Source organism: Hyla sarda, chromosome 2 (genome assembly GCF_029499605.1).
Source record: "Hyla sarda isolate aHylSar1 chromosome 2, aHylSar1.hap1, whole genome shotgun sequence".
NCBI classification, from domain to species: Eukaryota; Metazoa; Chordata; class Amphibia; order Anura; family Hylidae; genus Hyla; species Hyla sarda.
Genome location: NC_079190.1, coordinates 191,688,777 through 191,709,042, shown reverse-complemented (window position 1 = coordinate 191,709,042; position 20,266 = coordinate 191,688,777). Strand labels below are relative to the sequence as shown.

The following is a 20,266-nucleotide window of genomic DNA, read 5'->3' as shown; positions in this document are numbered from 1 at the left end:
CAACCACCCATCCACACAGCATCCCCCACCAGTGCCCTATCCATCCACAGTATCCCCCTTCTCAGCATGTCCCCCACCCATCCACACAGTGTCTCCCCACCACTGCATGTCCCCCATCCATCCATGCCTCCGCAAAGTTTTCCCCACTCTCTGCATGTCCCCCATCCCCCCATACAGTGCACCCCTCCTCAGAATGTCTTCCCCCCTCAGCATGCCCCTTATCCCTATACACAATGCCCCCTCAGCATGTCCCCTATGCCTCCACACATTGTCCCTCCCCCTCTTTAGCATGCCCCCCCCCCCCCCGCATAAAAAAAAATGCAAGGAGTAGCCAGTATATATGTAACTATGACCCTTGCCACCTCTGTAGCTATGCCACTGCCTGTATAGTTCCACTGGTAGTCCTCAATAAATTTGCACAACTACAACACTTTATGAACAGTGTAAAACATTGTATGTTATTAAAGTTTGATACTGTATATTTAGTTTGGAACTTTGTTGAACATTTTTGCCATGTTTTTGTCCAGGGTATGAGTATTTTTGATGGCAAGAATAGTGCAGTTTCTAGAACTTTTCATGCTGTCAAACATCCTGGATCCCTTACAGAAAAATGATGAACCTCATTACAAGTCAATAAGCTCTATCATGATTCATTGGGATGACTGTTAATAGAAGCCAAAGTGTTAACAAAGCCTTATCGTATACCTGTTGTTTCATTAAACTTTTGATGTCAAAGGAGACACGTGAAAAGTGGAGGGCCGGGTGTTAAAACTCCCACTTGTCAGTGAAATGAAGGTGTAAAATGCTCAGCTGAGCTCTGTGTCTCTATGGCTCTTATAGGCTCTATGAGCCCAGCAAAGCAAATGGAGCCCCTTTGTTTCATCAATTGGTGGGGTTGTTAGCACATAGACCCTAAATGATTAAACCTCCGATATGACATGGCATGTGAAAAGTTTTATTAAATTAACATTTTGAAGAGTTTTTTCATAATGAAACATTTTCTTAGCTTATATAAATGAGCTGCTTTATGTAAATGGTATTACTTACCAATATGTTCTTATTAAACACTACTAACTAGACCTTGACTTGAGTAATCTGTGACTAGACCCTCATTCTTTAAATATCTCATTATCTCTTATTCAGAAAAAACCTGCTATCCAACCTGCTGCCCATGGTGATGCCCCTATAGGTTTTAATGGCTATATCATGTACTGATTCCAAAACTCTGTTATGAATTGAGAGGCGTAATGACACAAGCCAGAAATACAATTCCGTACATATTGTAATAACTAGCAAATAGTTCAGAAATGTGTGATTACAGCCTAGGTAAAGAAATAGTCATCTTACTTGCAAATACACAACATATTGTTTAGGTTCCATCTGAATAAACTTGTATAAAGATAGTCGGATTGTTTTACAAAGGTAAGTCCTTGGTTCCTCAGACACTACAAATCCTAAAGAAATCGTCCTTCTGTATTCATGTTTAATTTAAAGAAAAAAAGTATTAAATAATGTATTTCAGTGGTCACTGTCCTCATAGTTTCACATTCTCCATTACAAAGAGTTTCATCAAAGAGTTCTTTTTGTCTCCTACAAAGTGATTCCTGATGCTTCATATCATAGCTTGGTTTCTTGACCTCCTCTAGTGCCTAGTCAAGATTCAGCATCACCATGGTGGCTCAACGTTATTATCAGAGCTAAGAGCTGTCCTCCTACATTCCAACAAAAGAGTCCATTATAAGTCCAATATCTCTTCATAAACTTTCACTATTAGGCACTGTTGGCGGCGTGGTAGGTGGAGTAGCTTGTGCCCACTCCACAATATCTGTGCAAAGAGACTCTACTGCGTCTAGTCTTTCAATCTGAACCAACTTAGTAAGCAGGTCTGGAATGCTGTACCCGGCTGTACTGATCCGATCAAAAAGCTGAAGTCCGTCTGTCATTCCTCCAATCTCATCTCTTTTCAAACCAAAACTCTCAGCAAGGTGGCGCCACGTTTTTACTATTGCCTTTTCTGTATTATACGTAGAACTAAGCATTCTGCTTGTCTTCTCCAGACAGTCAAATGGCAGTTCTGTAGGGCTTAGTCCTGAAATAGAAGACACGTCCTTTATATCATGTGATATCATTTAGAAATTAGGACCTAGTCTAGTTATCTTTCTGTTAATGGATTTACTGTACAATATATAACATTTGCTGCTGTGTCCATTACACTTGCTTTTAGGTTCTACTTCTTTATTTTAAAATGTACTTACAAGGTAACTCTTTTTTTTCTCTTTGTTATGTATTCTTTCCCATTTTATTATATGTGTAATGTTTTGGAAGTTGCCCACCTGAACCTTACTTCCATCCCCCTAAAACATGTTATTACCTTATTGATATTCTTTTGTCTGTGAGCTCTCTACAACTGCACACAACATTTCAAATGGAGTGAGACTATGGATAGGCATCCACGCAGCCCCAGGCCCATGCCAAATGGTGTCCACATGTAGTAGATGTGGTTTGCAGAAAGATTGTTTTTTTCGACACGATTTTGCATGTAAATAGTTGTGCCATTCCTCCGTTATTTTTACTAGAAATGTATGACAGAATTGTCAACTGGGTGTTATCAGTCGGGGCATGTCCCTACACTGTCTGGCACTGTCTGCTTTTATTGGACAGTGAGACAGTGAAGGGACACACTCCCAACTAGTAACACCCAGCTGACTATTTAGTCATACATTTCTAGTAAAAATAGCAGAATAACGGCACAATACAGAGCTATAAGAAAAGTTTCAGAATAGCTATTTCCTGTGGAATTAACCAGCTTCTGAAAGGCAACAAGCCCTCTTTAACACTGATTGTAATGGTCATACAGTTTTGCAGGTTAAACAACTATTAACATTAAAGGGGTACTCCGCTGCTAGACATTTTATCCCCTAGGATAGGGGATAAGATGCCTGATCGTAGGGTTCCCCAGCAGGGGAACTCCCGCAACACCCAGCATTCTAAACAAACACCGGGTTCCTGCGGCAGTGGTCCAGAGCTCCGAATGCTCGGAGCCAGGGGCCGTGATTGTGACATCACAGCCACGCCCCCTCATGATGCCACGCAACTCCTCCTCCATTCATATATATGGGAGGGGGCGTGATAGCCGACATACCCCCTCCCGTAGACATGAATGGAGGGGGCTTGGCGTGATGTCACAAGGGGGCATGGCCATGACATCACGATCATAACCTCCATTTTCCGCCTTATGCAGCAGATCGTCCCCTAAAGCTCCATCAAACATAACATATTATCCTTCTGGTCATAAATTTATTTTGAAAAATGCGAAATGTGCTTAAATCACTACAATAGTCACAGATATAATCTGGAAGGGCCACCGAATACTAATTATAGGGTCCCCCAACTTGTTCATTCACAGTATTAAGCAAGTCTGTAGAACGGGAGAGGAAAAATTCAGCATCCTCTAAGCACCAAATATCATTTCTTGTAAATTCCACAAAATCCATGAAACCTGAAACACAATTTACAAAAAAATAAAATGTTGTGCTTACAGGATGCTGGATTTCTGTTCTATAGGGTTGTGTCCGAATCCCATTATCCTTGAATCCCTTGCACCATCAGGGCAGTGATCTGAACATGTTGTGTTATATCTAAGCAAGTCTGTAAAAAACAATTGCTGCTATACTATAGTAGTCTCATGAAGATAAACTCAATGTATAAAACAAGATGATCTGAGGCTCAGTTCACATTACCGTTCAGCTCTGTTCAGGTTGAGGGGGGGGGGGGGCTGCGTCACAAACTCTGTTTGAGGCTACAAATGTTGTTGCATAATGGACTCCAACGGATAACAATGGATCCCATTTACACTAAATGGGGTTCATCGGCTTTCTGTCCGGTGTCTATTTATTTTGCTGTAGTTTTTTTCGCCCCTAGACATCTTATCCCCTATCCAAAGGATAGGGGATAAGATGTCTGATCGCAGGGGTCCTGCCACTGGGGACCCCTGCAATCTCGTCTGTAGCACCCCAGACATCTGGTGCACGGAGCAAACTTCGCTCCGTGCCGGATGACTGGCAATGCGGGGCGGAGGCTCATGACATCGTGGTCAAGCCCTGCTCTTGACGTCACAGCCATGCCCCCTCAATGCAAGTCTATGGGAGGGGGATTGATGGTCGGCACGCCCCTCCCATAGCCTTGCATTGAGGGGGCGTGGCCGTGATGTCACGAGCGGGGCGCAGTCGTGATGTCAAGAGCCTCCGGCGCTGCACCCGACGCTCTAAACAAATGCCGGGTGTAGCAGGGAGATCCTTTAGTTAGGGGATAAGATGTCTAGGGGCGGAGTACCCCTTTAAGCCTAAACCCTGAGGATTAGCTGGGAAGCTATGCATGTAGCTTCACATGCTGCTATTTAAATAAATGGATGTTCATGTAATAAATGGACACTTGGGGGGAAGTTAAAGGAGTAGTCCAGTGGTGATTCAGTGGTGAGCAACTTATCCCCTATCCTAAGGATAGGGGATAAGTTGCAGATCGCGGGGGGTCCGACCCCTGGGGCCCCCCGCGATCTCCTGTACGGAGCCCCGACAGCCCGCTGGAAGGGGGCGTGTCGACCTCCGCACGAGGCGGCGGCCGACACGCCCCCTCAATACAACTCTATGGCAGAGCCGAAGCGCTGCCTTCGGCAATCTCCGGCTCTGCCATAGAGATGTATTGAGGGGGCGTGTCGGCGGAGAGCCGGGGCCCCGTACAGAGAGATCGCAGAGGGCCCCAGCGGTCGGACCCCCCGCGATCTCAAACTTATCCCCTATCCTTAGGATAGGGGATAAGTTTTTCACCACTGGACTACCCCTTTAACAAGGGTAGTGTAGGCTTTTTGTACACCTTTAATTTGTGTGGTGGTAATGTGTACATGCACCAAATTTACTACATGATTCCCTGGCATGTGATAAAATGGTGCTCATACACATGTATTTATTTATTTTATAAACTTCAGTACACCACATTGTATGGTTCCTTCTCTGCAACTTTTTCTGCGACTTTTTACTCCATTGCACCAAAGTGTGAGAGTATTTACAAATCCTCTCCATAGCAAGTTTTGTGAGCCAGGTCTGGGCTGGTGTAGACCCGCAACAAATAGATTTGCAACATATCGCACGTGAAAGTCATGACCACTGCAAAATGTTGCCCAGACTATGGCATAGCTATACAATTTTAGAAAAAACATCTAACGCCAAAGTCAGAGAGAAAAGACAAATTGTGCGACAAATCAACACCACAAAAAAATATGATAAATTCCCCCCTCTGGGTCTACTAGAGCAGTATTCCATTCTGGTTCTTAGAGGGTATTCCAAAAGGAAATATTTCACCTTTAGGGTACGTTCAGACAGGTGGATTCACAAAGTTTTTTACACTGAGGATCTGTTGCCGAAGGACCCCTACAGGGTGACTCAAATTTGCCTGCTCGGAGCGACAATACGCCGCTACGAGCAGACACACTGCAATGTACGATTCGCGGCGTGCATGGGCAGTATATTTGGCACATCGTGGCTGTGCTCGGCCTATCTCAGGGAGCGTCTGCGATGTGTGCAAGTACACCACGCATGCATGGCGACTCGCTTATCGCAGCAGTGTGTCTGCTCATAGCGGTGTATTGCCGCTCTGAGCAGCCACATCTGAATCACCCTGTAGGGGTCCATCGGCAGCGGATCCACAGCGTAAAATATGATGTGGATCTGCTCATCTGAACGTACCCTAAGGCTGTGTTACCACTTGGCAATTTTTGGGGGAATACTGCCACTGCATGTTTTGAGCCAAAGCCAGAAGTGGATCCATGAGGATGCAGAATATAAGTCCTTCCATTATATATCCCATTCCAGCCTAAAGCTGTTTCTATGCCCTAATAAGGGAAGGGAGCACTTTTGAATTCCTTATGCCCCAAAACATGTAAATTATTCATTTAATCTTTAAACTTGTGTACTTACCTTCTGCTACATTGCACACATTTGCATAAAGGTCTAGAATCTTTTTCCTACGACTTTGAATCTGTGAAGGAAGGAAAAAAGTGACGTCAGTGATTCAGAAAAGCAATCATGATGTTCTTTATGTTAATGTAAGATGTTTAGAATCAGAATGTCATTATCCAGGAGGATATCCAGCTAGTAGGGGCAGATGCACCCAAGACTTTACCTTGGTAGGGCATCCAACTGACAGATTTAACATACCAAACGGGCAGCTGATATAATGCAGCAACACTTTGTCTGCATTATTGTCTATCAACGACATTAAGAAAACGTATATGTATTTTAGTAATCTTATGTCATAGAATGCTTGTTTTAACAAAATTAAAGGGGTGTTCCTGGCAAAAACATCTTATGCCCTATCGAAAGTATAGGGGATAAGATGTCTGATCGCGGGGGTCCCGCCACTGGGACACCCCGCGATCTCCCTGCAGCAGCCCGCATTCTATGCGTAGCTGAGTCTGAAGTTTTGGAAACCTCCGGGCTTCCGAGACGGGGACCTGATGTCTCGCCACGCCCCCTCCATTCATGTCTATGGGAGGGGGCGTTGCGGCCGTTACGCCCCTTCCATAGAAATGAATGGAGGGGGCGTGGCGTGACGTCAAGTCCCCGTCTCGGAAGCCCGGAGGTTTCCGAAACTTCAGACGCAGCTACGCATAGAATGCGGGCTGCTGCAGGGAGATCGCGGGGGGTCCCAGTGGCGGTACCCCCGCGATCAGACATCTTATCCCCTATCCTTTCAATAGGGGATAAGATGTTTTTGCCTGGAATACCCCTTTAAGTATTTAACAACATTTACTAGTAGGTTCTACATGTCTCAGTCCAACATATGTTGTTCTAAGTAATAACCCAAATTTCAAAATATTTTAGAGTAATGGTGGTTATAGAAAAAAAATAAAAAATATTAAATCACCAAACATATGGATATATTCAACAGATATGACATGTGACATATGTTATACATGCACTCATCAAAGAACCATAAGCATGTGGTTCAATGGTCACAACCAGTCTCAAGTAGTCTCTTCCTAAAATGTTAATCTATCTGTTGCAGTCATTATAGATGCACAAGTTTATACTGAATGTAGAGACACATGGCATGCAAGTGACATAAACATCCTGCCAAGAGACAAATTATGGTAAAAGTGAAAAATGAAAAGTGCCAGCGTGAAGCATAAATAAAGATATACTGCCACAACATATTGTTGTAATATTACAGAGATGCAAGGAACATTAAAAAAATAAAATCCTATAACATATTCCTAACCTGAGCACAGCCTCTCTTTTCCTTTGAAACTAATGCCAGCTCTGTAGTCACTGATGTCAAAGGCCACTGTCAAACAACTTCAAATACTCCATGCCTGAGCTCCAGTTAGCCACCTTTGCCCTTCTTATGTGTCCCTCTCATTTTACTGCTCAAGCCCACATGTCATAGGCCTTATTAGGACTCTTTTTGCCAATTCCTTAGTGCCTGAATAATAAGGCAATTTTTGTCTCTGATTTGTATAAAGGTGTTTGTTTACTATTGATATTGACCCGACTAGTTTCCCTACCTTATCCTCCTTTCTGCTCAGACTGCCGAGATGAAGTGTTCCCCTTAACAAAACCCACTCCCCTCCCTCTGAATAAATACTCTGACAACCAATAACTTTTTAAGTGGGTGGATTTTGGCAACAACTTTATTAATAAATAAATAACATTTTAAGGCACTATGATGAGGAGGTGCAGCTCCAACCGGACCTAATCACATTGGAAACCGCCCGCTGTGACTTAAAGGGGTTATCCAGGAAAAAACTTTTTTTTATATATCAACTGGCTCCAGAAAGTTAAACAGATTTGTAAATTACTTCTATTAAAAAATCTTAATCCTTTTAGTACTTATGAGCTTCTGAAGTTTAGGTTGTTCTTTTCTGTCTAAGTAATCTCTGATGACACGTGTCTCGGGAACCACCCAGTTTAGAAGAGGTTTGCTATGGGGATTTGCTTCTAAACTGGGCGTTTCCCGAGACACGTGTCATCAGAGATTACATCAGAGATGACAGAAAAGAACAACCTTAACTTCAGAAGCTCATAAGTACTGAAAGGATTAAGATTGTTTAATAGAAGTAATTTACAAATCTGTTTAACTTTCTGGAACCGGTTGATATATAACAAAAAGTTTTTTCCTGGAATACCCCTTTAATAAATACATCAGAAAGTAAAACAGTATAAAAACCAACAACAACAGGGGAGGGAGGGTGAGACAAGCCTCCGGGACTCAGGTGGGAGAGTGAGGACAAAGGGCTGGGCAGTATATATATATATATATATATATATATATATATATATATATATATATATATATATATATATACAGTCATGGCCGTAAATGTTGGTACCCCTGACATTTTTCAAGAAAATGAAGTATTTCTCACAGAAAAGGATTGCAGTAACACATGTTTTGCTATACACATGTATATTCCCTTCGTGTGTATTGGAACTAAACCAAAAAAGGGAGGAAAAAAAGCAAATTGGACATAATGTCACACCAATCTCCAAAAATGGTCTGGACAAAATTATACGCACCCTTTCAAAACTGTGGAAAAACAAGATTGTTTCAAGCATGTGATGCTCCTTTAAACTCACATGAAGAAAGTAACAGGTGTGGGCAATATAAAAATCATAACTGAAAGCAAATAAAGAGGAGAGAAGTTCACTTTGTCTTTGCATTGTGTGTCTGTGTGTGCCACACTAAGCATGGACAACAGAAAGAGGAGAAGAGAACTGTCTGAGGAGTTGAGAACCAAAATTGTGGAAAAATATCAACAATCTCAAGGTTACAAGCCCATCTCCAGAGATCTAGATTTGCCTTTGTCCACAGTGCGCAACATTATCAAGAAGTTTGCAACCAATGGCACTGTAGCTAATCTCCCGGGGCATGGACAGAAGAGAAAAATTGATGAAAGGTGTCAACGCAGGATAGTCCGGATGGTGGATAAGCAGCCCCAAACAAGTTCCAAAGATAGTCAAGCTGTCCTGCAGGCTCAGGAAGCATCAGTGTCAGCGTGAACTATCCGTCGACATTTAAATGAAATGGAACGCTATGGCAGGAGACCCAGGAGGACCCCACTGCTGACACAGAGACATAAAAAAGCAAGACTACATTTTGCCAAAATGAACTTGAGTAAGCCAAAATCCTTCAAGGCAAACGTCTTGTGGACAGATGAGACCAAGATAGAGATTTTTGGTAAAGCACAGCATTCTACAGTTTACCGAAAGCGGAATGAGGCCTACAATGAAAAGAACACAGTACCTACAGAGAAATATGGTGGAGGTTCAATGATGTTTTGGGGTTGTTTTGCTGCCTCTGGAAATGGGTGCCTTGAATGTGTGCAAGGCATGATGAAATCTGAGGATTAATAATGAATTTTGGGTCGCACTATACAGCCCAGTGTCAGAAAGCTGGGTTTGCGTCCGAGATCTTGGGTCTTCTAGCAGGACAATTACCCCAAACATACGTCAAAAAGCACCCAGAAAGGCATGGCAACAAAGCGCTGGAGAGTTCTGAAGTGGCCAGCAATGAGTCCAGATCTAAATCCCATTGAACACCTGTGGAGAGATTTTCAAATTGCTGTTGGGAAAAGGCGCCCTTCCAATAAGAGAGACCTGGAGCAGTTTGCAAAGGAAGAGTGGTCCAACATTCCGGCTGAGAGGTGTAAGAAGCTTATTGATGGTTATAGGAAGCAACTGATTTCAGTTATTTTTTCCAAAGGTTGTGCAACCAAATATTAAGTTAAGGGTGCCAATAATTTTGTCCAGTCCATTTTTGTAGTTTGGCGACATTATGACCAATATGCTTTTTTTCCTCCATTTTTCAGTTTAGTTCCAATACACACAAAGGGAATAAACATGTGTATAGCAAAACATGTGTTACTGCAATCCTTTTCTGTGAGAAATATTTCATTTTCTTGAAAAATCTTAGGGGTGCAAACATTTACGGCCATGACTGTATGATGCTAAGGGAGCTGGAGCGTGGGGTAAAAAGGAGAGGCTGTGATTTGCCTGCTCCTAGCAAACCCCCCCCCCCCCCCCGCAGGGATGCCTTAACAGTAACCCCAAGACTACAGGAGGGAGGGGGGGGGGGGAAGGTGCCAGCCTGTCCACTCTTAAGGCTCAGCAGTCAGAAGGCAATGCCGTTAACCCATGACTTGCCTTTTTATATTCCATACTTAAAAAAAGTCCACCACCCACAACCTTCTGCCTGAACACTAGTTCACAAGAACTGTTCCTTTTCTTCCATTCCCTGCATTGGTACCATGTGAGGCTACTTTCACACTGCCGTTGTGCGCTGACCTTAAACAGCCTTTAGTTTCTTTTTTTTTTTCCAGCCTTTAACGGCCATTATCGGGATGGGGCACAACGGGCAATAACTTGTTATTTTGTAGCGGGAGAAAAAGACAGCGCAAGCAGTATTTTTTCTCCCGCTATTCTCCCCAGCTCCCCTGCCGGCCGTCACACTGCCATGTCCTAACGGCAGTGTGAAAGAAGCCTAAGAAGGATTGGGCAGGTTGGGTTATCATGCCTGATGCTTTTGTTCTCCCTGAAGATCAGCCACCACCAGAGGTGTCTGGCTTTGAAATACTCCTTATTAAAAATGTATGCACAGTCAGCTGAGCTTTTCAAGGTGTATGGCCACCTTTAGAAAAAAATCTGCCTTATATTCACACACTGCGGATTGTTATGGATTTTTTCTTCTCTGATTTTTTCTTCACCCTTAAGGTGCTAAGAGCCAATAGTGACCAGGAATACACTGTATATATCTAAACCCTGTCATTTATAATGTACAATCTAGTGTTGTGTACTGTAGACTGGTCACATTCATCTACTTATATGCTTCTGTTATATTGTGGATGTGCAAAACTTGAGCATGTGAACAAACTGTGTTATAGTGGAGATGGTACATTGACCTCCAGTGAAACCTAAAGTGCGCCTGTCATTTAGAAAACCTTTTGACATGTCATAAGTATTGATTGCTCAAGGTGTGAGTGTTCAAACCCTGACCAATCTCGGCATAATGCTGGGAGAAGGCAGTGCATTGCACTAACCATCTGGACAGAGTTCCCGTCTAGCTGCGCCATTTCAGGCTCCATCATGAGTCAATGGACAGGTTCCATCATTAGTCAATCGGCCCATCCAGTGCAGCTGGACCAAGATTAAAACTTATGACATGTCAATAGTTTTTTTTTAATGGCAGGGACACTTTAAGTTGCACTGGGGGTTAACATACGGTTTATTTACTTTGTTCATCATTATGTTTTGACAATCCACAATGTTACAGAAGTGTAAAATTATTAGAAAGCAAAGAGAAGTTTGCAGCTTTAATAATCCAAGATATCAACAAACAGGGAAGTTGATACAGACATGTGAACAAAAGTCTGCAGGGTCTCCCCCCCGTTTTTCATACCTTTGATTAATAAAACTGAAAACTGGTGAGTGCCGAGCTCTTCTCTTCATTTGAGCACCGCAGTGGGAAGTAAAGTGTATTGTGTCCAGTCTCCATTGTATTCTTATCCATATACTGCTGATTATTTTTGTGAACATTATGCAATATACAGTATAGTCGGTATCTAAAATGACAAACTGAGTGGTTAGACATGTGACTTTAGACTATAAAACATAGCGACCACTCCAGATGATATAGGAAATTACAGAACCTGATACCTGCCAAGCTGCATTTCTCCTTGTCCACAGCGATTTGAGAGACTGGTTGCTAGGCATACTTCATCTAAACTTCACCATACACAAAAAAATAGCTGTCAGCCAAGTTCTCATTCAGCCAACAGCTATTTCTCCTGAAATAAGATGCTAACAGACAGATTTGGCAGTGACTTTTCTCCTGCAGGGGCAAAGGATTTCAACATGCCTAATACATATAAGGTTGTCAGCCATTCCTGCTTAAAGTAGCATATCCAGGCAATTTTTCAAATGTGTATGATCAGCTTAAATGGGTATTCTGGCTAAATAATTTTCTTTTAAGTAGCTGGGCATGATGTAATAATAACAGACAAGTAATACTTACATAGGCGTGCGCAGCCTATTGCATTAGGGTGTGCACCCTAAAGCACAAATACACTCTTGCTTGCATGCACACATACATAAACAGACCTGCACTCATATAGGTGCAGTATAAGTCCTTGGACATTAGGTTGGCAGTATAGTTCCCCCACATTAGGCTGGCAGTATAGTTCCCCCACATTAGGTTGGCAGTATAGTTCCCTCCACATTAGGCTGGCAGTATGGTTCCCCCACATTAAGTTGGCAGTATAGTTCCCCCACATTAGGTTGGCAGTATAGTTCCCCCACATTAGGTTGGCAGTATAGTTCCCCCACATTAGGCTGGCAGTATAGTTCCCCCACATTAGGTTGACAGTACAGTTCCCCCCACATTAGGTTGGCAGTACAGTTCCCCCCACATTAGGTTGGCAGTACAGTTCCCCCCACATTAGGTGCAGTACAGTTCCCCCACATTAGGTTGGCAGTACAGTTCCCCCCACATTAGGTGCAGTACAGTTCCCCCACATTAGGTGCAGTACAGTTCCACCACATTAGGTGCAGTACAGTTCCCCCACATTAGGTGCAGTACAGTTCCCCCACATTTAGTGAAGTACAGTTCCCCCACATTTAGTGAAGTACAGTTCCCCCACATTAGGTGCAGTACAGTTCCCCCACATTAGGTGAAGTACAGTTCCCCCCCATTAGGTGCAGTATAGTTCCCCCCATTAGGTGCAGTATAGTTCTCCCCATTAGGTGCAGTATAGTTCCCCACATTAGGTGCAGTACAGTTCCCCGACATTAGGTGTAGTATAGTTCTTCACATTAGGCGCAGTATAGCTCCCCACATTAGGTGCAGTATAGTTCCCCACATTAGGTGCAGTATAGCTCCCCACATTAGGTGCAGTATAGTTGCCCGACATTAGGTGTAGTATAGTTCTTCACATTAGGAGCAGTATAGTTCCCCACATTAGGTGCAGTATAGTTCCCCCACAGACATACAGCCTTCAGCCATATACAGTGTATGGCTGGATGCTGTATGTCTGTGTACTGCCCCACTTCAGTGTTCTGACCACCGCTCCTCCAGTCCAGGGTCACGATCTACTGCTATGGCCTATAGACCATAGCAGTAGGTCCTGGGACCGGAGGAGCGGTGGTCGGAACACTGAAGATGACGTGCTGCCAGCTGGTGCTGGTGACTTACCATGCTGGCCAGTGCGCGTCCTCCTCGTTGATGCTCCGCTCCTCTGTTGCTATGGGTGCACGCACAGGACATCAGTGATGTCCCTGCGTGCACTACCTCCCGGCGGCCCCTGCGTTTTTAAAGTTAAGGCGGGGGCCGCGGCAGAAAGGTAACGAGACATTCTTGTGTCCCGAAAAGATCTTTCGGGACACAGGAATGTCCAGAATGTGACAGGGGGTCCCCTGCGGGCTGCTCAGTGGTGGCTGCGGATCCCCCACTGGGCTTGATTAGGGTGTGCCCAGGCACACCCGGCACACCCTGTGCATACGCCTATGAATACTTACCTACTCTGTTCCCTGCAGCTCCTGTTCCATAGACTACCATTCCCCTGCTCACTGCTTTTGCCTGCTTCCGAATTGGGGAGTCAGAGCAGAAGCCAATCGGTGGCCGAAATGGGACACCACTGTCAGCCAGTGATGGTCCTGCTTTGATTCCTCCACGCGAATGCAGGGAAAAGCAGTGAGCAGCAGAATGGTAGTCTATGGAACAGGAGCTGTGTTACGCCGAGCGCTCCGGGTCCCCGCTCCTCCCCGGAGCGCTCGCTTCACTCTCGCTACCGCAGCGCTCCGGGCAGCTCCACTGACCCGGTGCGCTGCGATACCGTCTCCAGCCGGGATGCGATTCGCGATGCGGTTGGCGCCCGCTCGCGATGCGCATCCCGGCTCCTGTACCTGACTCGCTCTCCGTCTGTCCTGTCCCGGCGCGCGCGGCCCCGCTCCCTAGGGCGCGCGCGCGCCGGGTCTCTGCGATTTAAAGGGCCACTGCGCCGCTGATTGGCGCAGTGGTTCCAATTAGTGTGTTCACCTGTGCACTCCCTATTTATACCTCACTTCCCCTTCACTCCCTCGCCGGATCTTGTTGCCATTGTGCCAGTGAAAGCGTTCCCTTGTGTGTTCCTAGCCTGTGTTCCAGACCTTCTGCCGTTGCCCCTGACTACGATCCTTGCTGCCTGCCCCGACCTTCTGCTACGTCCGACCTTGCTTCTGTCTACTCCCTTGTACCGCGCCTATCTTCAGCAGCCAGAGAGGTTGAGCCGTTGCTAGTGGATACGACCTGGTCACTACCGCCGCAGCAAGACCATCCCGCTTTGCGGCGGGCTCTGGTGAAAACCAGTAGTGACTTAGAACCGGTCCACTAGCACGGTCCACGCCAATCCCTCTCTGGCACAGAGGATCCACCTCCTGCCAGCCGGCATCGTGACAGTAGATCCGGCCATGGATCCCGCTGAAGTACCTCTGCCAGATGTCGCTGACCTCACTACGGTGGTCGCCCAGCACTCACAACAGATAGCGCAACAAGGCCACGAGCTGTCTCAACTGACCGTGATGCTACAGCAGCTACTACCACAGCTTCAGCAATCATCTCCTCCGCCAGCTCCTGCACCTCCTCCGCAGCAAGTGGCCGCTTCAGGCCTACGACTATCCTTGCCGGATAAATTTGATGGGGACTCTAAGTTTTGCCGTGGCTTTCTTTCACAATGTTCCCTGCACTTGGAGATGATGTCGGACCAGTTTCCTACTTAAAGGTCTAAGGTGGCTTTCGTAGTCAGCCTTCTGTCTGGAAAAGCTCTGTCATGGGCCACACCGCTCTGGGACCGCAATGACCCTGTCACTGCCTCTGTACACTCCTTCTTCTCGGAATTTCGTAGTGTCTTTGAGGAACCTGCCCGAGCCTCTTCTGCTGAGACTGCCCTGTTGAACCTGGTCCAGGGTAATTCTTCCGTTGGCGAGTACGCCGTACAATTCCGTACTCTTGCTTCAGAACTATCCTGGAATAATGAGGCCCTCTGCGCGACCTTTAAAAAAGGCCTATCCAGCAACATTAAAGATGTTCTGGCCGCACGAGAAATCCCTGCTAATCTACATGAACTCATTCATCTTGCCACTCGCATTGACATGCGTTTTTCCGAAAGGCGTCAGGAGCTCCGCCAGGATATGGACTTTGTTCGCTCGAGGCGTTTTTTCTCCCCGGCTCCTCTCTCCTCTGGTCCTCTGCAATCCGTTCCTGTGCCTCCCGCCGGGGAGGCTATGCAAGTTGACCGGTCTCGCCTGACACCTCAAGAGAGGACACGACGCCGCATGGAGAATCTCTGCCTGTACTGTGCCAGTACCGAACACTTCCTGAAGGATTGTCCTATCCGTCCTCCCCGCCTGGAAAGACGTACGCTGACTCCGCACAAAGGTGAAACAGTCCTTGAAGTCAACTCCGCTTCTCCACGTCTTACTGTGCCTGTGCGGATATCTGCCTCTACCTTCTCCTTCTCCACTAAGGCCTTCTTGGACTCCGGATCTGCAGGAAACTTTATTTTGGCCTCTCTCATCAACAGGTTCAACATCCCAGTGACCAGTCTCGCCAGACCTCTCTACATCAATTGCGTTAACAATGAAAGATTGGACTGTGCCGTGCGTTACCGCACGGAACCCCTCCTAATGTGCATTGGACCTCACCACGAAAAAATTGAGTTTTTGGTCCTCTCCAATTGCACTTCCGAAATTCTCCTTGGACTACCCTGGCTTCAACTCCATTCCCCAACCCTGGATTGGTCCACTGGGGAGATCAAGAGTTGGGGTCCCTCTTGTTCCAAGGACTGTCTTAAACCGGTTCCCAGTACTCCTTGCCGTGACCCTGTGGTTTCCCCTGTAACCGGTCTCCCTAAGGCCTATATGGACTTTGCGGATGTTTTTTGCAAAAAACAAGCTGAGACTTTACCTCCTCACAGGCCTTATGACTGTCCTATTGACCTCCTCCCGGGCACTACTCCACCCCGGGGCAGAATTTATCCTCTCTCTGTCCCAGAGACTCTTGCTATGTCTGAGTATATCCAGGAAAATTTAAAGAAGGGCTTTATCCGCAAATCCTCCTCTCCTGCCGGAGCCGGATTTTTCTTTGTGTCCAAAAAAGATGGCTCCCTACGTCCTTGCATTGACTACCGCGGTCTTAATAAAATCACTGTAAAAAACCGCTATCCCCTACCTCTCATCTCTGAACTCTTTGATCGCCTCCAAGGTGCCCACATCTTTACCAAACTGGACTTAAGAGGTGCCTATAATCTCATCCGCATCAGAGAGGGGGATGAATGGAAAACGGCATTTAACACTAGAGATGGACACTTTGAGTATCTGGTCATGCCCTTTGGCCTGTGCAACGCCCCTGCCGTCTTCCAAGACTTTGTTAATGAAATTTTTCGTGATCTCTTATATTCCTGTGTTGTTGTATATCTGGACGATATCCTGATTTTTTCTGCCAACTTAGAAGAACACCGCCAGCATGTCCGCATGGTTCTTCAGAGACTTCGTGACAATCAACTTTATGCCAAAATGGAGAAATGTCTGTTTGAATGTCAATCTCTTCCTTTCCTAGGATACTTGGTCTCTGGCCAGGGACTACAAATGGATCCAGATAAACTCTCTGCCGTCTTAGATTGGCCACGCCCCTCCGGACTCCGTGCTATCCAACGTTTTTTGGGGTTCGCCAATTATTACAGACAATTTATTCCACGTTTTTCCACCATTGTGGCTCCTATTGTGGATTTAACCAAAAAGAATGCCAATCCTAAGTCATGGCCTCCTCAAGCGGAAGACGCCTTTAAACAGCTCAAGTCTGCCTTTTCTTCGGCTCCCGTGCTCTCCAGACCTGACCCATCTAAACCCTTCCTATTGGAGGTTGATGCCTCCTCTGTAGGAGCTGGAGCGGTCCTTCTACAAAAAAATTCTTCCGGGCATGCTGTTACTTGTGGTTTTTTTTCTAGGACCTTCTCTCCGGCTGAGAGGAACTACTCCATCGGGGACCGAGAGCTTCTAGCCATTAAATTAGCACTTGAGGAATGGAGGCATCTGTTGGAGGGATCAAGATTTCCCGTTATTATTTACACCGATCACAAGAACCTCTCCTATCTCCAGTCTGCCCAACGGCTGAATCCTCGCCAGGCCAGGTGGTCTCTGTTCTTTGCCCGATTTAATTTTGAAATTCACTTTCGGCCTGCCGATAAGAACATTAGGGCCGATGCTCTCTCTCGTTCCTCGGATGCCTCGGAAGTAGAGCTCTCTCCGCAACACATCATTCCCCCTGACTGCCTGATCTCCACTTCTCCAGCCTCCATCAGGCAAACTCCTCCAGGGAAGACCTTCGTTTCTCCACGCCAACGCCTCGGAATCCTCAAATGGGGTCACTCCTCCCATCTCGCAGGTCATGCGGGTATCAAGAAATCCGTGCAACTCATCTCTCGTTTCTATTGGTGGCCGACTCTGGAGACGGATGTTGTGGATTTTGTGCGAGCCTGCACTGTCTGTGCCCGGGATAAGACTCCTCGCCAGAAGCCCGCTGGCCTTCTTCATCCTCTGCCTGTCCCCGAACAGCCTTGGTCTCTGATTGGTATGGACTTTATTACAGACTTACCTCCATCCCGTGGCAACACTGTTGTTTGGGTGGTCGTTGATCGATTCTCCAAGATGGCACATTTCATCCCTCTTCCTGGTCTTCCTTCAGCGCCTCAGTTGGCAAAACAATTTTTTGTACACATTTTTCGTCTTCACGGCTTGCCCACGCAGATTGTCTCGGATAGAGGCTGTCACGATTCGGCTTCCAGGTAGTGGATCCTCTGTGTCAGCGAGGGATTGGCGTGGACCGTGCTAGTGGACCGGTTCTAAGAGGCTACTGGTATTCACCAGAGCCCGCCGCAAAGCGGGATGGTCTTGCTGCGGCAGTAGCAACCAGGTCGTATCCACTAGCAACGGCTCTACCTCGCTGACTGCTGAGAAGGCGTGGGACAGAAGGACTAGGCAGAGGCAAGGTCAGACGTAGCAGAAGGTCGGGGGCAGGCGGCAAGGTTCGTAGTCAGGATGGGTAGCAGAAGTTCAGGTACACAGGCTTTGGACACACTAAACGCTTTCACTGGCACAAGGCAACAAGATCCGGCAAAGGAGTGCATGGGAGGAGGTCAGATAAAGGCAGGGAGCAGGTGGGAGTCAATTAAGCTAATTGGGCCAGGCACCAATCATTGGTGCACTGGCCCTTTAAGTCTCAGAGAGCTGGCGCGCGCGCGCCCTAGAGAGCGGAGCCGCGCGCGCCAGCACATGACAGCAGGGGACCGGGACGGGTAAGTGACCTGGGATGCGATTCGCGAGCGGGCGCGTCCCGCTGTGCGAATCGCATCCCCAACGGCAAAGACAGTGCAGCGCTCCCGGTCAGCGGGACTGACCGGGGCGCTGCAGGGAGAAAGACGCCGTGAGCGCTCCGGGGAGGAGCGGGGACCCGGAGCGCTAGGCGTAACAGAGGCGTCCAATTCGTGTCAAAATTCTGGAGGGCTCTCTGTAAACAACTCAAGATTAAATTAAACTTTTCCTCTGCATATCACCCTCAATCCAATGGGCAAGTGGAAAGAATTAACCAGGTCCTGGGTGATTATTTACGCCATTTTGTTTCCTCCCGCCAGGATGACTGGGCAGATCTTCTACCATGGGCCGAATTCTCGTATAACTTCAGAGTCTCTGAATCTTCCTCCAAATCCCCATTTTTCGTGGTGTACGGCCGTCACCCTCTTCCCCCCCTCCCTACTCCCTTGCCCTCTGGTTTGCCCGCTGTAGATGAAGTGACTCGTGATCTTTCCACCATATGGAAAGAGACCCAAAATTCTCTTTTACAGGCTTCATCTCGCATGAAAAAGTTTGCCGATATGAAAAGAAGAGCTCCCCCCATTTTTGCTCCCGGAGACAAGGTATGGCTCTCCGCTAAATATGTCCGCTTTCGTGTCCCCAGTTACAAACTGGGACCACGCTATCTTGGTCCTTTCAAAGTCTTGTGCCAAATTAATCCTGTCTCTTACAAACTTCTTCTTCCTCCTTCTCTTCGTATTCCTAATGCCTTTCATGTCTCTCTTCTTAAACCACTCATCATCAACCGTTTCTCTCCCAAGTTAGTTTCTCCCACTCCTGTCTCCGGTTCTTCTGACGTCTTCTCAGTGAAAGAGATACTGGCCTCCAAGACGGTCAGAGGAAAAAGGTTCTTTTTGGTGGATTGGGAGGGCTGTGGACCTGAAGAGAGATCCTGGGAACCTGAGGACAACATCCTAGACAAAAGTCTGCTCCTCAGGTTCCCAGGCTCTAAGAAGAGGGGGAGACCCAAGGGGGGGGGGTACTGTTACGCCGAGCGCTCCGGGTCCCCGGTCCTCCCCGGAGCGCTCGCTTCACTCTCGCTACCGCAGCGCTCCGGGCAGCTCCACTGACCCGGTGCGCTGCGATACCGTCTCCAGCCGGGATGCGATTCGCGATGCGGTTGGCGCCCGCTCGCGATGCGCATCCCGGCTCCCGTACCTGACTCGCTCTCCGTCTGTCCTGTCCCGGCGCGCGCGGCCCCGCTCCCTAGGGCGCGCGCGCGCCGGGTCTCTGCGATTTAAAGGGCCACTGCGCCGCTGATTGGCGCAGTGGTTCCAATTAGTGTGTTCACCTGTGCACTCCCTATTTATACCTCACTTCCCCTTCACTCCCTCGCCGGATCTTGTTGCCATTGTGCCAGTGAAAGCGTTCCCTTGTGTGTTCCTAGCCTGTGTTCCAGACCTTCTGCCGTTGCCCCTGACTACGATCCTTGCTGCCTGCCCCGACCTTCTGCTACGTCCGACCTTGCTTCTGTCTACTCCCTTGTACCGCGCCTATCTTCAGCAGCCAGAGAGGTTGAGCCGTTGCTAGTGGATACGACCTGGTCACTACCGCCGCAGCAAGACCATCCCGCTTTGCGGCGGGCTCTGGTGAAAACCAGTAGTGACTTAGAACCGGTCCACTAGCACGGTCCACGCCAATCCCTCTCTGGCACAGAGGATCCACCTCCTGCCAGCCGGCATCGTGACAAGCTGCAGGGAACCAGGGTCAGTAAGTATCACTTGTTTGTCATTTTTACACCATGACCAGCAACATTTATTATTTTTTTTTGCTTTTCTGAACATCCCTTCAACACCTACAGACTTTTCAGCAATTAGTCTTACTAGCATTAGAAATAT

At 47.0% G+C, this 20,266-nt stretch overlaps 1 protein-coding gene across 4 annotated transcripts in view; it reads right to left on the bottom strand.

The window, feature by feature from the left end:
- Positions 1-342: 342 nt before the first annotated feature.
- Positions 343-20,266, bottom strand: part of EDAR (ectodysplasin A receptor) — a 151,788-nt gene continuing 131,864 nt past the window's right edge. For all 4 annotated transcript variants that reach the window (XM_056556018.1, XM_056556019.1, XM_056556021.1 and 1 more), the window contains 2 exons: positions 5,970-6,030; positions 343-2,089 (listed from right to left, as the gene is read on the bottom strand). In XM_056556018.1, the coding sequence (XP_056411993.1) occupies positions 1,755-2,089; positions 5,970-6,030 (396 nt within the window). In that variant the 3' untranslated portion in view covers positions 343-1,754. The remainder of the gene's footprint in view (positions 2,090-5,969; positions 6,031-20,266) is intronic.